General features: G+C 45.5%; 2 protein-coding genes across 2 annotated transcripts; one reads left to right on the top strand and one right to left on the bottom strand.

Annotated features, from left to right (window-relative positions):
* Positions 1-363: 363 nt before the first annotated feature.
* Positions 364-5,484, bottom strand: LOC123092900 (probable E3 ubiquitin-protein ligase ARI2). The gene is made up of 7 exons (XM_044514754.1): positions 5,011-5,484; positions 4,875-4,907; positions 4,489-4,765; positions 3,492-3,972; positions 1,286-1,834; positions 992-1,182; positions 364-791 (listed from the first exon to the last, which is right to left on the bottom strand). The coding sequence occupies exons 1-7, from the start codon at positions 5,182-5,184 to the stop codon at positions 634-636; spliced, it is 1,863 nt and encodes a 620-aa protein (XP_044370689.1). The 5' UTR covers positions 5,185-5,484; the 3' UTR covers positions 364-633.
* A 3,497-nt stretch (positions 5,485-8,981) lies between these two features.
* On the top strand, positions 8,982-11,066 carry LOC123095041 (serine/threonine receptor-like kinase NFP). Its single transcript, XM_044516875.1, has one exon. It carries the CDS (start codon positions 9,012-9,014, stop codon positions 10,902-10,904), a length of 1,893 nt encoding a protein of 630 aa, XP_044372810.1. The 5' UTR covers positions 8,982-9,011; the 3' UTR covers positions 10,905-11,066.
* Positions 11,067-14,890: the final 3,824 nt, after the last annotated feature.

Raw genomic sequence — 14,890 nt, 5'->3', positions numbered from 1 at the left:
GTGCTACGTCTCAACACGCAATCCAAAGCTTTGACTTCCAAGGCAGTATGTTCGAAGCTAGCAGAGCTGACAACCTCGGAGGAAACACGCCTCAACGACAGACATGCTGCTATGCATCTACAGTGGCACCGAAATCCTCCACAGGCAGCATATCTTACATTTCTCGGCGGGGACACATTCCCAGGATTCAAACCTTGCGAGTTCTTTTTTCGCGATTAAGATGCTCCGCTTGGCATTTTTAACCAGCTGGCACTATTCACTTCAAGTCTAGTTAGTCAGCCTCCCAAAGAGCTTGAAGCAGCAACTTCTACAATAAAAATTGTAACAAATTTGCAGCACAAACATAGTAGAACATGTCTAGAGTTCTCTCCCAAAAAAGTCATCTTCTTGCTCAACAGGTAGATTTAGCATTATAGGAACTATGCACAACGGCATCATGTCATGTCATGATATACAAGAGGATAAGTTGAAAGTTTGCTTGCTCTATTGGTCGGGATCACAGCCCCAGGGCGAGGTTGCAGCGCAAGCAAGCGCCCCAAGGCAACAAAAGAGAACACAAATTCCTTTATGTAGCTGAAGAAACACAGGTCAGCTGTACAGTTGCAGCGGAATGTTCCGTCAGATACTGGAGCTTCACATCTTGTCCGCCACTTCGGCTGGCACGTTGAGATCAAAAAGAGCACCGCCGCCATGAGCATCTCTTCTCTCTCTCTTGTGAGACGGGCGTCCACTGTTGTCGGAACTTGATCCGTGCAGCTGAAGAATAGGTCGCTTTCCCGTAAGAGATGAGCCTAAGGCGGATATTAAAATATGCATCAGCAACCAGAAACAGCTAATCTCAATTAATAAAAAAATAAGCAACCAGAAACAGCTAATCTCAATTAATAAAAAAATAAGCAACCAGAAACAGCTAATGACCAACTTCTAGTATGGTGATCCTTATCATATGAATTTAAGCCTTGGTATGAAGGAAATATTGCCAGTTAAATACCTGATTCGCTACATAAACCAGCTTGACTCTTGTGTTCATCCTGACTACACTTCATAGATGGTGAACTTTGTTCAGCAGAGTCCAAACAAATATGGAGCTCTGAGGCTCTATCAAGACCCTTGGATTTGTATGGGGCAATATTATGAGGCGTGCGGAGAGGGTACAACAAATCATTCTCAATGCACTGATACCTGCAAGGCAATACACAGTTAGTACAATTTACTTTGCACAAACACTGGCTAAACATATTTTCTCAAGGTAACTGACAGGGATTTTGTTGAGCAGAGTTCTTACATTTGCTTGCAGAGCCTATCTACCACATTGGAAAGATTGATAACATGCTTCATTGTATCCATAACCTCCTCGTCACTAAAATTTTGAAAATCCTTTTCGAGGAAACCAGATAACCTTTCAACATTGAACTCTAATTGTTGTTGCTGATCCTCAAACAGATTCTGCTTGAGTTCTCTTTCCTCGGGAGTCATCTCCTCCTTGAAAATCTCATCACCAAACATGTAGAATGCAAAAGGATAAGAATATGAAAGAACACGCCTTGATCTGAAAAGCCTGTTCAGTCCATTTATCACCCAAGAGTAATCTTTTATCTTGGATTCCTTATTTTCAGAAATGGATATCTTCCACTGGATGTCACGCTTAAGCTTTGCTTCCTGCTTAAGAGAATCAGTATGTGCCTTGTATCTGTTGTGGTAGTGCATATATCGATAGAGGTCTCGCCTTGCTTGTTCTGTTCTCGTTGACTGATCTTCTGTGAATCGGCCACAACTGTGGCCACTAATGCTTGACCATGTGTGATCTCTACCAGTAGCACCACCACATAACCAACTGCATCCAAAATACATAAAATCAGCAAAATAAAACTCAAACTTAAGAACAAGTGGGGTGAAGAGGAAAAAATCGAGAAAGAGAACAAGAGGCGAACATCGTAGTCAGTGTAGCATGTAAGTTGTGGCGCAGCGTGAATGACACACCAAACTTAAAATATTTTTTATAACCTGCCAGGCACATGCTAATAAAGGCCTGTAATGACCCTTGACAGTACAATTGAAGTCTGCAGTGTCTCTTGTATTACCCTACTATGCAGTGGCGAAGCCATGCATGTGCTGTGCAGTCAAATGACTACACATCAAGAACATCATATAATGAGTATACATCATGCAGAAAAAAATCGTAAATACATACGTATGACTACACAAGTTTGAATTGACTACACATGAATGAATTCCCGGCACCGCCACTGCTACTATGATGTCTAGATTTCCGATCAGATACATGCCAGACTGCCAGCATTACCTCTAGCAGTGAGCATTCTTGAATACGAAACAATAATACTCTGTCTCATTACACAATTGGCAGAGCACAGCTTTTGCTATTATACCCACACACCATAAGTCGTACGTAGCATACGTGATCAGGGCAGGAGCTATGAATGATGGATAGAATACTTCCACACACAGGTTAGATAAGCTATACGCCTATACCGTTACAAGACTTTCCTCCATATGCTATGAATTACTGGTAAAAGCATGATACCAAACTTATTATTTCCAACTACCAACAAATTTTCATTAACAATCTAGGTGGTTGTATCTTTATAGAATAATTATGGGGCTATAAATATGTCAGAAAACCTGTCCTTACAAAAGAGCAATCGGTATCAAAGAGAGAACAATATGTACTTCACCAGCATCAAAGTACTATCTGCCCACCATACAATTATATCACGATAGTATCCTAGTTGTAGTGTAGTACTGACGAGCTGATTTGTAACTCAGTATATCTGAATACTCTACAAATACAATTGAAGCATCTGAGGCTGCATCAATCGAGGATACAGGATATAAGGAATCGTTAGATCTCCAAACTGAACTTCACCTTACCCAAGGTGGGTTTTCACTGGTTCTAAGTCCTAACTAACATGTGCCAAGCCATCCCCTACTCTGCATCCCGAAGATCAAGGGCCGGGGCAATCATTCCAGCAAGTTTGTTCATGGGTTGAGAGCGGGAGTTCAACTCTGGAGTTCGAATCCCCCCTTGTTCCTCAGTAGCTCAGTGGTAGAGTAGCCAACTGTTAACTGACTGGTCGTACGTGCCAATACTACTTGGGGAGATTTGATTAATTCTAAGAAAAGCGAACTGAACTGAAGGCTTGCTTTGACCCTTAGGGGTAGGTATCAGTTCCCTATTTTTGTTTCTATTTCTACTGCATTCTATCTCATCGTACCGCATTCTGTTCTACAATTCGTTTGAACATCATTACTCATTGGAAAGTATGCTCACGCTTACATAAAACAGGAAAGTAGGAAGAAGACAAGACGTATGTAGTGCTTTCAGTTTGTATGGACAAGTATCAAGATAAAAGAAGGTACCAATATAACAAATAAAAGAAGGCATCAATATAACAACAGTGCATCATTAGCTGCCAACAAATGGAACGGTATGTAATAAAACATAAATGTTCAAGAGGAATACGAAATCTCACCAGAATGCTTGTCCACATATACATGCAACCAGGTTGCAGCCACCATTCTTCTCCACAGGTTTGTGACATTTGGGACAGGGCTTAGTATTTACTGTTATCCAATTCACAGTCTCTGATTCATCACGACATTTCTTGATCCAGAGCTCCCACATCACGCAGGAACAAGGGGAATGTGCTTCTGAGGAGCAATTAAAACAAAACTGGCGTCCACATGTACATTCCACCTCGCAATGAATATCACCTTTGACACGTATAGCATTTCCACAATGTGGTGTGCTGGGGCACCACTTGACTGTATCATTGTCCTCGATATAAGATTCCAGTAAAAATCTTTCAAAGCGCTCAGCAATATCTGGGCGCTTTGCACTTACTAACTTCCGGACTAATGCTTCATCACAGATGGCATTGCACTTTGGAGCCATGCACTTGACACGCCGACTCTGCCCCTCATTTATTTTCACAATGAAATATTCTGTCCAACCTGATGAAACACACATATTAGTGGCTATTCAGGAATAAATGATATAGCAATGCTAATTCACAGGGTGCAGTTGGCGTGGAGGTAGGGAGTATAAAAAACTTGTGTAGTTGATATATTCTTTACTGGTACTTAGAGCCAAAATTCGTAATAATAGACTAGTAGATTAAATGAAGTAACATAATGATTATTCTTGCGACTAGGAAGTGATATCCCCTGCTTCCCTAGGTTAATTTTGTGCATGAAGTACAAGTACAGATGGTCTACAATGATACAGAGCTAAATGAAGATGATAAGTTGCGCCATTTTCTTCGTAAGATAATAAGATGTTTGTTGATTTGTCATTCCTAATACACAAATATCACACTGCTGATCAGCACAGTGGTCAAAAAGCAAAGTATTCATCTGAAAATGCAATCATAAGATCGTTCTACCGGCATATAAAAGCTATAGCTAGCACATATGCAAAGCTTCATATACATAACAAGCACTTCCGTGCTCTCAGCGACTAGTACTCACATTCATTGCAGTAGTTGTGGCCGCAGTCCATATGGGAAGCGGCCATGAGGGGCACATCATCGTAACAAACATTGCAGGTGACCTCAGTCGCAGAGGGCGAGCCAGCATTATTGGCGGTTCCGAGAGGAATACCAGCCTCGGAGAAGAGCCTATCCCTCCCCTTCTGATCGAGCAGCTCGAATATCCTCTCCACATCCCAGCGGTAGTGGATTAGAAGCGTCCTTGCGTGGTGCTCCTTTAACCCTAGCAGCTCCATCACCTTCCTCAGATCCTCCCTCTACAGACCCCAATCGGCCAGAATAGATTTACAAAATAAAGCGTCAGCATCCGGAAATCGCTTACAGCCTGGAAACAGAATGGGGGGAGCCCTCGGGCCATATAGTCACCTGCGCCGCCAAGAGATATTCCTTGGTGATCACCTGCAAGCAAAAGCAAGGAAAATAATCCGTCAGTAAGAGAAGCAATCGGGTGCGCCAACGGACGGAGAGGGCCGGGAGAAGCACGGGTAAGCGAGGCGCGTACGGAGGAGGAGGACCAATGGCAGTCCTCGAGGTTGCCGTCCTCGAGGACCTGGAGGACGGACTCCTCTAGGGCATCGTCCTCCTGATCGCTCAGGTAGCAGTCCTCATCGTCGTCGTCCTGCTCGTACTCCGGCGACGACGCCGGCTGGGATACTTCCTCGGCGTCGCTGCCCATCGGCTCAGCGACCGATCAGATCAGCCGAATCAGAACGAGGCGAGGGTGGCGCAACAAATAGGGGTTTTCTAGATTGGCAGATGGAGTTGGTGGAAAAGGCGGCGGCGCTGGGGAAGGGGGTAGGGAGGGAGGAAGCGCGCTGGTGGATACCCGGGCCGGAGGGGCGCGGCGGAGGAGACGGCGACGGGGGCGGCGGAGGAGCTGGGAGGGGAGTGAAGGGGGGAGGCGGAGGCGCTGGGGCGTGGCCGGAATTGGGGAAGGGCTGCGCCTTTCGGCTGCTGCTGGCAAGGGTGAAGGGGGTAAGTGAAAAAATGCCAGGCACCGTTTTGATTTTTTTAATGGGGAAAGCTGGCAGTTGGCAGACACCTACGCTGGCTGCGGTACCACCGTAGGCATCCTACTTCGGCCCAGCTGTGAGTTTGGGCCTGTGTAGCAGGCTGGGCTTAGAAGGTAAGGTAAGACCTCATGGATAGCGAGAGTTTGAATGCTCCCTGTCTCCACATTCTTAGTTTACATTGCTTTTTCAGTTTTACGAGATCTTATCATTAGTGTGCTGATTGTGCCGTGCAATTTTCTCTTAAGACACCACACGCAATGGTTTGTATAAACAATTCTGACGTTATTGGACCTTCATTAGCTAATTGATGAACAACCAATGCTCAGGTACGTTCTAAGATTGTTGGTTGCCGGACCCATTTCGCTGCAAGTTTGAGATCCCATCCATACCGTTGGTTACGCTTCTACATGCATGTTTCATTTGTGATGGCGATGGCGCTGACCGCATTTCTCAATATCTGAGATAAAGCACCATCTGCATCGATCTTAACCCACATTGCGCTTGTTGTAGACTCGAAAATATCGTCATCCAATCAGTCCATCGCGCATACTTAAAATTCATGGAGTTCACTTTGTTCTTAATTTTTGTTCCATGAACGGGAGGACATTTGTCCATTTGTGGCAAACTGGCGTGGGTATAGGGCCCATTGTGCCTGCTTCATCAATTTTCTCATGATTTCCCTGGGCCCAATAGAACTTTGCTAGCCCGTGTGTTGTCTATAGGCCTAAGAACTCGAATATTGTTATATTTCTTTCGAACAGTCAAGTGTTCTTATGTTGACTATGACAACATGAAGGGTAAGCTTCTCACAAAAATAAAGAATAGCGAAGTATGAGCCTAGAATGTTCTCCATTGAGATTTATATATATATATATATATCTAAGTTGATTTTTAGAAGAACCGATTTAAACATAAGAAATCTCAGATGACTTGGGATTAGCAAAGCCGTACAAAAAAGGTGAGCCAAAGATGAGTATCAAAATGATTGAGATCAATCATATCCACCAAAGAGACAAAACAAATCATTCGCAAAGTGCCACCCGATAAGTTTTAACAATAGAGTCAGCTTTCTGCTCAAGCCGAAACGAGTAAGACAAAAAAGAGGCGGCCAATTAGCTCATGATCCTCTGGCATGCAGAGATTTTTGTTGCCATTTTTCGTCCTATCATGAGGCATACTCATTTGGCCAACCATATATCAATTTCATGGGCGTTCTGTTTCGTTCTTGTTGTCACGAGTGAATGCCTATGTTCATTTTTCCCGAACTTTGTTGTGTTCCATTTGAACAAAATCTTGCATGTGATGGTACGGTGTGGTGTCAAACTCATTGTTATTTTCTTTAAGTTATTGTTTCATTTAGGAGCATCAGGGTAGGTGCAAACATATGTACATCACAACATGCATGTACGAAAATACTAGCGGAACTATTGGACCCATGCATGGAGCCTGAGCATTGAACATTTCACCATAGGCGGCTCACTGTGGACTAGACCAATATGCCATTTACAACCAAAAGAGTTTTGCAAAGACGTGGCCATCAGGGCTTCAAATCCTGGATTTAAACCTGATGGGATTGTGGATCCCATATTTGATATTTCTCACGGACACTAGGCATCGGTCGGGTTACCGGATGGCTAGGATCTGTCACCTCTATGCATCATATGTTTTTGCACGTGCTTTGTTGGGCCGTGGAGGAACATGTTCGCAACAATGTTGCATACACACAACAACAAAAATCTCTTGAAAAGTGGATGCTCTAAAGTCATCACTCTAGTCAAAGTTGTAACACCTCAAACATTGGCATGAAACAAAACAAAATACACGTGTGCAAAATATGGTTACTTTGCGGCCCTTGGCGGGGGGGGGGGGGGGGGGGTCAAAGATGATAAACGTTGCCATGAACAACCCTAACTCAATAATATGATGTTTGGCTTGGCTAGGTTTGAGCTCAAGTATTTTCCCGAATGGCCATTCGAAAAGCCAAAAAAATCCCAAAATGCATAGATATTATATTTTCTTTTATAATTAGCTGCAACACCTTAGTCTTTTATGGTAATGATTGAATAACCATTTATACAGACTAAAGTTATGTATTGTTGGGCTTGACCTTGAAACATGTCGAGCCTAAGTTTTAGATTTTTATGTCGGGCTTTGGAAAACATGGAGGACATTTTTTTTTATGAAGATGCCCACAAAATCAAAGTGTGTGTTTTGTGATACCTTTCTTGGAGATCCTAAGTAAGATTAGATTTATGTTGAATCTTCTATATCTAAATTGCTAGTCCACACGAATGTATTCCTCTCAACATACACGCCATCTCATGATACAAACATGAATGTAAGGCCCATCTTAACATGCAAATATGTATGAAAAAAAATTCAACCCAATAATTCATATTCCTGTCAACATGCACATATGCCATCTCATGATACAAACATGAATGGGTAGGCCCACCTCAACATGCAAATATGCACCCGAAAAGATACAACTCAATAATTAAATACAGTAAATAGCATGTATCTTAAATTTTGGTTAAATCTCAATCTACTGAGACCTAGCTACACCCATTTCTTTCCCTTCTTCTATTTAGATGTTTGTAGACTCGAGTGAAAACAAGGGTAAACCTGAATCACTTGCCGCGGTCCTGGTTTTATGCTTTGGATGGAGCCCATGGGATCATACGTCTTTCGGCGACGATACCGGGACTAGTTGGTCTTATCAACGCAGCAGCAGTGGTACCGGACAAGTCGATCAACTCGGCACCCAGATATCTACACGGACGCTGTATCTGTACTGCATATGATCAGTGCACTATACTTTGCTAATATAAAAGATCGCACAGGGCGCATCAATAACTTGTTGGTTAGCGTGTAGCCTACTGTTTTCCTTACTGCTTAGCACATGTATAATCCTGATTTTTTCCTCTGAAAACGATACCGTGGTAGTATTATCATCTGGCATACACTTTCTCCAATCAAGGAGACGGCGGACCCGTTCCGCTGCTCCCACTGCAAGTGCAATCAATCACACACGAAAGCTACCTTCAGTTAACAAAGTATACTACTAGTACAGAGTAATCAAACATGGCTGCCTGCAGAATATAGCAGCCCGCCACATAGAGTACCTGAGGAAGCCACCTGCAGTCTATAGCTGCCTCATCGTTCGTCATCGTTAATCAAACAGGCCGGTGTTTTAATACTCAGGATCAAATCATGCCTGCTTGCAAAAACTAATCGGGTCTAATGCAGGCAGGAGAAGGGACGGCATCTGAGTCGCTCAGCGGGAATTGGCGAGCCGAATCAAAAACCCCAGAGCCGCGACAAAAGCCCACCGCGGTTTATTGACCCGAACAACCGGACGCAGCCGCCGCCCTGCACGCCACTAGCTACGCATACTAAACCGAGCCCACACCCCTTGGCCACTTCCACCACCGCATTCCCATTCCGCGGCACACGACACGAACCCTGGCCGCGACACGGAGCGCGCCAAATGGACCCCCGCCGCTTCCTCTGCCACCTCTTGCTCGCCCTCGCCCTCGCCTTCCGCCGCTGCGACGCGCAGGGCGCCGGCAACGGCACCGGGCGCTTCGCCTGCCTCGTGCCGGCCCCGTGCGACACGTTCGTCCTGTACCGCACGCAGTCCCCGGGGTCCCTCGACCTCGGCGCCATCTCGGACCTCTTCGGCGTGAGCCGGGCCATGATCGCCAGCGCCAACGGCCTCAGCCTCGCCGCCGAGGACGCGGCGCTGCTGCCCGACCAGCCGCTGCTCGTGCCCGTCCGGTGCGGCTGCACCGGCAACCGCTCCTTCGTCAACGTCACCTACCCCATCCACTCCGGCGACACCTTCTACGCGCTCGCGCTCACCGGCTTCGAGAACCTCACCACCCCCGACGTCATCCAGGAGCTCAACCCGCAGGCGGTTTTCAACAAGCTCAATGTCTCGCAGCTGGTCACCGTGCCGCTCTTCTGCCGGTGCCCCACGCCGGCGGAGCGGAGCGCCGGGGTGCAGCTGCACGTCACCTACATGTGGCGACCTGTCGACACCATGTCCGAGGTGAGCAAGCTGATGAACTCCAGTGCGAGCGCCATCGCTGCGGCCAACAACGTCACTGCCGACTTCACCTCCACGACGATGCTGCCGATGCTGATCCCGGTGGCGCGGCCGCCGGTGCTTCCTCCGCTGCGCTATGGTGCGAGCCCGAGCACCGGCGATCTCGGAGCTAGCAAGGGCTTCTCGGGTGCCACCGTAGCGGCCAGCATCGCGGGGTCTCTCGTCGCGGTCGCCGCCTTGTGCGCGGCGATCTTCGCGTACCGGAGGTACCGCAAGAAGAAGGCCACGGTGCACTCGGCGTCCAGGTTCGCGAGCCCGAGGTTTTGCTTCAACCAGAACGCCTACGGGATTCAGAGCAGCAGTTCCATCGCTCGCATGATCAACGGAGGGGACAAGCTGCTCACCAGTGTGTCACAGTTCATCAACAAGCCTATCATCTTCGGCACAGCGGAGATCATGGAGGCGACGATGAACTTGGACGAACGGTGCAGGATCGGCACCTCCTACTACCGGGCCAAGCTAGAAGGCGAGGTGTTCGCGGTGAAGCCGGCGAAAGGCGACGTGTCGGCGGAGCTGAGGATGATGCAGATGGTCAACCACGCCAACCTCATCAGGCTGGCCGGCATATCCATCGGCGCGGATGGGGACTACACCTTCCTCGTGTACGAATTCGCCGAGAAGGGCTCGCTCGACAAGTGGCTGTACCAGAAGCCTCCGTCCTCGCTGCCGTCGTCGAGCTCAGTGGATACGCTCTCGTGGAACCAGAGGCTGGGCATCGCGTTCGACGTCGCCAACGGCCTGCTGTACATGCACGAGCACACTCAGCCGAGCATGGTGCACGGCGACGTCCGCGCACGGAACATCCTCCTCACCGCAGACTTCAGGGCCAGGATATCCAACTTCTCCGTGGCCACGCCGGCGATGGCCGACGCCGCGGCGACGAGCAGCGACGTGTTCGCCTTCGGCCTACTGGTCCTCGAGCTTCTCTCCGGCAGGATGGCCATGGAGGCGCGCGTCGGCGCGGAGATCGGCATGCTGTGGAGGGACATCCGGGCGGTGCTGGAGGCCGGGGACAAGAGGGACGCCAAGCTGAGGAAGTGGATGGACCCCGCCCTTGGGGACGAGTACTACTTGGATGCGGCACTCAGCCTGGCCGGCATGGCCAGGGCTTGCACGGAGGAGGACGCGGCGCGGCGGCCGAAGATGGCCGACGTCGTGTTCAGCCTGTCAATGCTGGTGCAGCCGTTACCGGTGGGCGACGGGTTCGAGAAGCTATGGCAACCCAGCTCGGAGGAGAACATTAGGATTGTCAATGAAGTGGCAGCCAGATGATATGGGAACAAACTGAATTTAGCGACTAATCTAGGAAGTTCTTAGTTTGGGTGTTGCGTGCAGTGATTTATTTGGTTCGTTTTGTGAATGTGTGTCACTGTAATTTACTGCAATGCAAACCCTAAACCCTAAACCCGTGCAGTGATTTATTTGGTTCGTTTTGTGAATGTGTGTCACTGTAATTTACTGCAATGCTTTGCTTTACTCTGTAGACCAAAGATCACGTTTTGTTGCGGTTTCCGGCTGTAATGGATACTAACTAATTTAGTGATCTAAACGCTCTTAGACTAGCCACATGGGAGTAACTTCGGTAGTAACATCGAGTCCAACTCAGCTAGTTACTGTAACATCAAATGTCCCAATGCAATATGAGTCTATAACCTAATAAATGAAGCTTTGCATGTTATCACACTTATGTTACTACCCACTATTGAGGTAGTAACATAGTCTAAGGATATGTGTATGTTACTAGTGTATGTTACTCTCCACTGTGGCTAGTCTTATATTTTTTTACGGAGGGAGTGCTAACATGAGACGCGACAGTCCTTTGTGTTATCTTTTCGCTCTACTTTTATATACCAGGCTTGCTAAAAGCCTAAAACTCAATAGACTGAGATTTAATCAAGTTCAGTCGACTATTCAGCTGTTGATTTTTGCACGAAGATTTGTGCTGGACTAAGCATCATCCAATGGACCTCGCGGCATTTTGTCACACTGTTTGCAACATGTTTTTCTATCGGTTGCAGCATCCGTCATTGCTGATTGCAGCATGTCGTCTCACCGGTCACAACATCTGCTCTCGTCGTTCGTAGCACGTTGTCTCACCGGTTGCAACATCCGCCATTGGCGGTTGTATCATTTAGTTGCACAACTTGCAACGTCACTTGTCATTGACTGGAAAACTGTTGCAACATTTTTCGTCACCGATTGCAGCATCTAGCCTTGCTGCTCGTAGCAAAATAACTACGCTGATGTCACTCGACTGAGACTTCATTAAGTCTCAGTTGACTGAGTTCTAGACACAACCTTGATGTATCAGCATGCTAGATTGCTTATAGTATTCCTAGGTGGATTCCAAAGGATTGCACCACTTGTCTAGCACCGCTTGTTTGTACAAGTTGTTGTGTTGCACCATGTTTTGTTCTTTTGTATTTTGTACGCTTAGCCATCGGCTTTTGAGCTTTCTTGTTATTTTTTCAACAAAAAAGAGGCTAGATTGGTTCAAAGGGCATCTGTAATTGGACCTCAAAAGTTAACTATGACCGTTTACTGATTATACCAAACAACTAAAAATATAATAATAAAATACCACCATCCTATCCATTGAATTATCACCTGCTCTTTGTGCATATTTGCCCTCATTCTCGTATCTTGTTGCTCACTTTGATTTTCAACCTCAGTTTCGTTGATTCTCCTCTCCAACTTGTTGTTCTTCATCGCAAGATCACGTATTACATCTTTTGCAGCGTCTGGTAATTCACTAGACAACTCATTTCACAAATTTGCAGCTTTACAGCCATGCAAAGGGCAACCTGCTACTCCCATAGGAGTTTGTTGGATTCCCTGAAGAGGAAAGGTGATGTAGCACAACAACAAAAAGTATTTTCCTTAGTTAAGAACCAAGGTTTTCTAACCAGTAGTAGGCACCACACTACCAAAGTTAGTAATACCTACACACAAACACAACAATTACTTGCACCCAACAAAGGCAAGGGGGTCATCACTCCTCTTGTTCTTGCCAGCTACAAGATTAAAAGCGGATAGTGATAGGAAAGGCGGCAAAAAGTAAAAGAGTAGAAAGAGCAATTGTAGAAGCTTTTCTATTGATGGAGAATAGACTCGTGGGTGATAGGTTCACTAGTGGCATCTCTCTCGAAAGCATAAAAACGGTGTGGTAGACAAATTACTATTGAACAATTGATAGAATATCGCATAGTTATAATTGTGATCATTCATGGTGTAATCTCACATAGGAATTTCGTATGTGACAAGTAGACCGTTAATCCAAGTGCATCTACTACTATTAAATAGGCATCTCACAGTATTAAGTTCATGGTAAACATAGTAACACAATAAGAAAGATGACGTAATGTAGACGGGAAGAGATAAATAAATATGACCAAACCCCACCGTTTTACCGTTAGTGGCAACGTGTCTTTGCCTCAACTGTCACAAGGCAAGATCACCGCAAGATTAAACCCACTACTATGTACCACTCCTCTAAAGACCTACTCATCTAATTTGTCCAGAAAAGTCTTGTAGATGGGAAAGCACAATAGCTATAAAATTAAAGAGAGAAACTTCAAGAGAATCAAAGGTTAGTCCAGAAAAATAATATAAATAACATATAAATCATACAAAAGTGATAATATGATAGCATTTAACGATAAAAAAATATAGAAATATTCCTGATTTTTGAAAGTTCACAAAATTTTAAAATGTTCACAAATTTAAAAAATGTTATTAGATTGCAATAAATATTCACAAATTTGATAAGTTGCTTGTTTTAAAAATTAGGAAAAGGAAAAAAAATAAAATTCAATCAAAACATCAACATCAAATAAAACCGTAAGAGAAAAAACATGGATATGGTAAATAATATCAACCGAAGAAGGTTCTAGAATTTCCTCAAAATCAAGGGGGAAAGGAGTAGAAAGCTTGTACTGGGCCGCTATATAGCTGGGGTTGGGGGGGGGGGGGGGGGTGTTAGGCGCACGTTTGGGCCTAATTCCAGCATTATGTGGATACTTTAATTTTGGAAACAATTCCACTTTATTGTTTATTCAGAGTTCAAAGGAATACAAAGCTGATAGGATCATCAACCAAATATAACGCACAAGAACATACAAAGTGGCAGGGTGTGTACTTATACACATACAAGTACAAGACCAAACTACTCGTATGTAAGCACTCGAGGTCAGGATTGGACCAACATCCGGGGGGGAGCAGGGTCTAGACCCCTGCCAATCGCTCGCCCCCCTCAACCGTTTTCGGCTCCATGTATACTGTACAGCGCTAATGGCCGCTAGTAATTGCACCATTAGCCCATATAAAAATTTCTTTAATGAACCAACTACGCCGAACATAGTAGGCCAAAGCCCAATAGCCCATACATGTAAGCGTATAGTTGTGGCTGACTATTGGTTTGCCTCTGCACAACGTGGACAATGTGATAGATCCGATCGATCATTGATCTACACGTGTATTCTCACGAACTGCTTTAGGGCGTTTGCCGCCGCCGCCGCTCATGCCATCCGCCGTGGTGCGTGCCCTTCTAGGGCGTTTGCCATTGCCGTGGTGGCGGCTCGCCACGACGACGGTGCCATCCACTGGTCTACAGTCCGCTATCCCCATATTATTACAGGCAGGCGAATTAGATGATCAGACATTCAGAAACAACCAGATGACAAGAATAGAAAATATTGGCAGTAGGTACCACTATGCACCAGTATTTGTTTTTCATGAATTATCATCTTAGTCTGGTTAATTAGCATATAGTAGACACACAAAATAACTCATCTTGTGGATCCAAAAAGTAAACAAATTGTCAAAAGCTTTATTCTACACACAATGCTAATTAACCAGACTAAGAAACTGCTATTGGCTTCATGGACCTTTAGGATTTATTAGGAATTTCTGAAATTGCTATTGGGCTTGACTCAAAATAGAAAAAATTAACCAGAATGGTGCATAGTGGTACCTACTGCCAATATTTGTTCAAGTGCTTCTGTTCGTGGTGTTGGCACGGTCGATCTGTAGTTTACTTCGGGGAAGATCATGCGGCTGAAGAACGTGCATTATGTCCCCTCCGTCAATAAAAATCTTGTTAGCGGATCTCTTCTGTGTAGAGATGGCTACAAGCTTGTCTTTGAGTCAAATAAATTTGTAATATCCAAGTATGAAACATTTGTTGGTAAAGGCTATGAGTCAGGAGGCATGTTTCGTCATTCTTATCAGACTTTGCAATAAAGTTGTTAATCATGTTT

This window comes from Triticum aestivum, chromosome 4B (assembly GCF_018294505.1).
Source record: "Triticum aestivum cultivar Chinese Spring chromosome 4B, IWGSC CS RefSeq v2.1, whole genome shotgun sequence".
Lineage (NCBI taxonomy): Eukaryota > Viridiplantae > Streptophyta > Magnoliopsida > Poales > Poaceae > Triticum > Triticum aestivum.
Note: the sequence above shows the minus strand (reverse complement) of the source record. Positions and strands in the feature narration are given on the sequence as shown.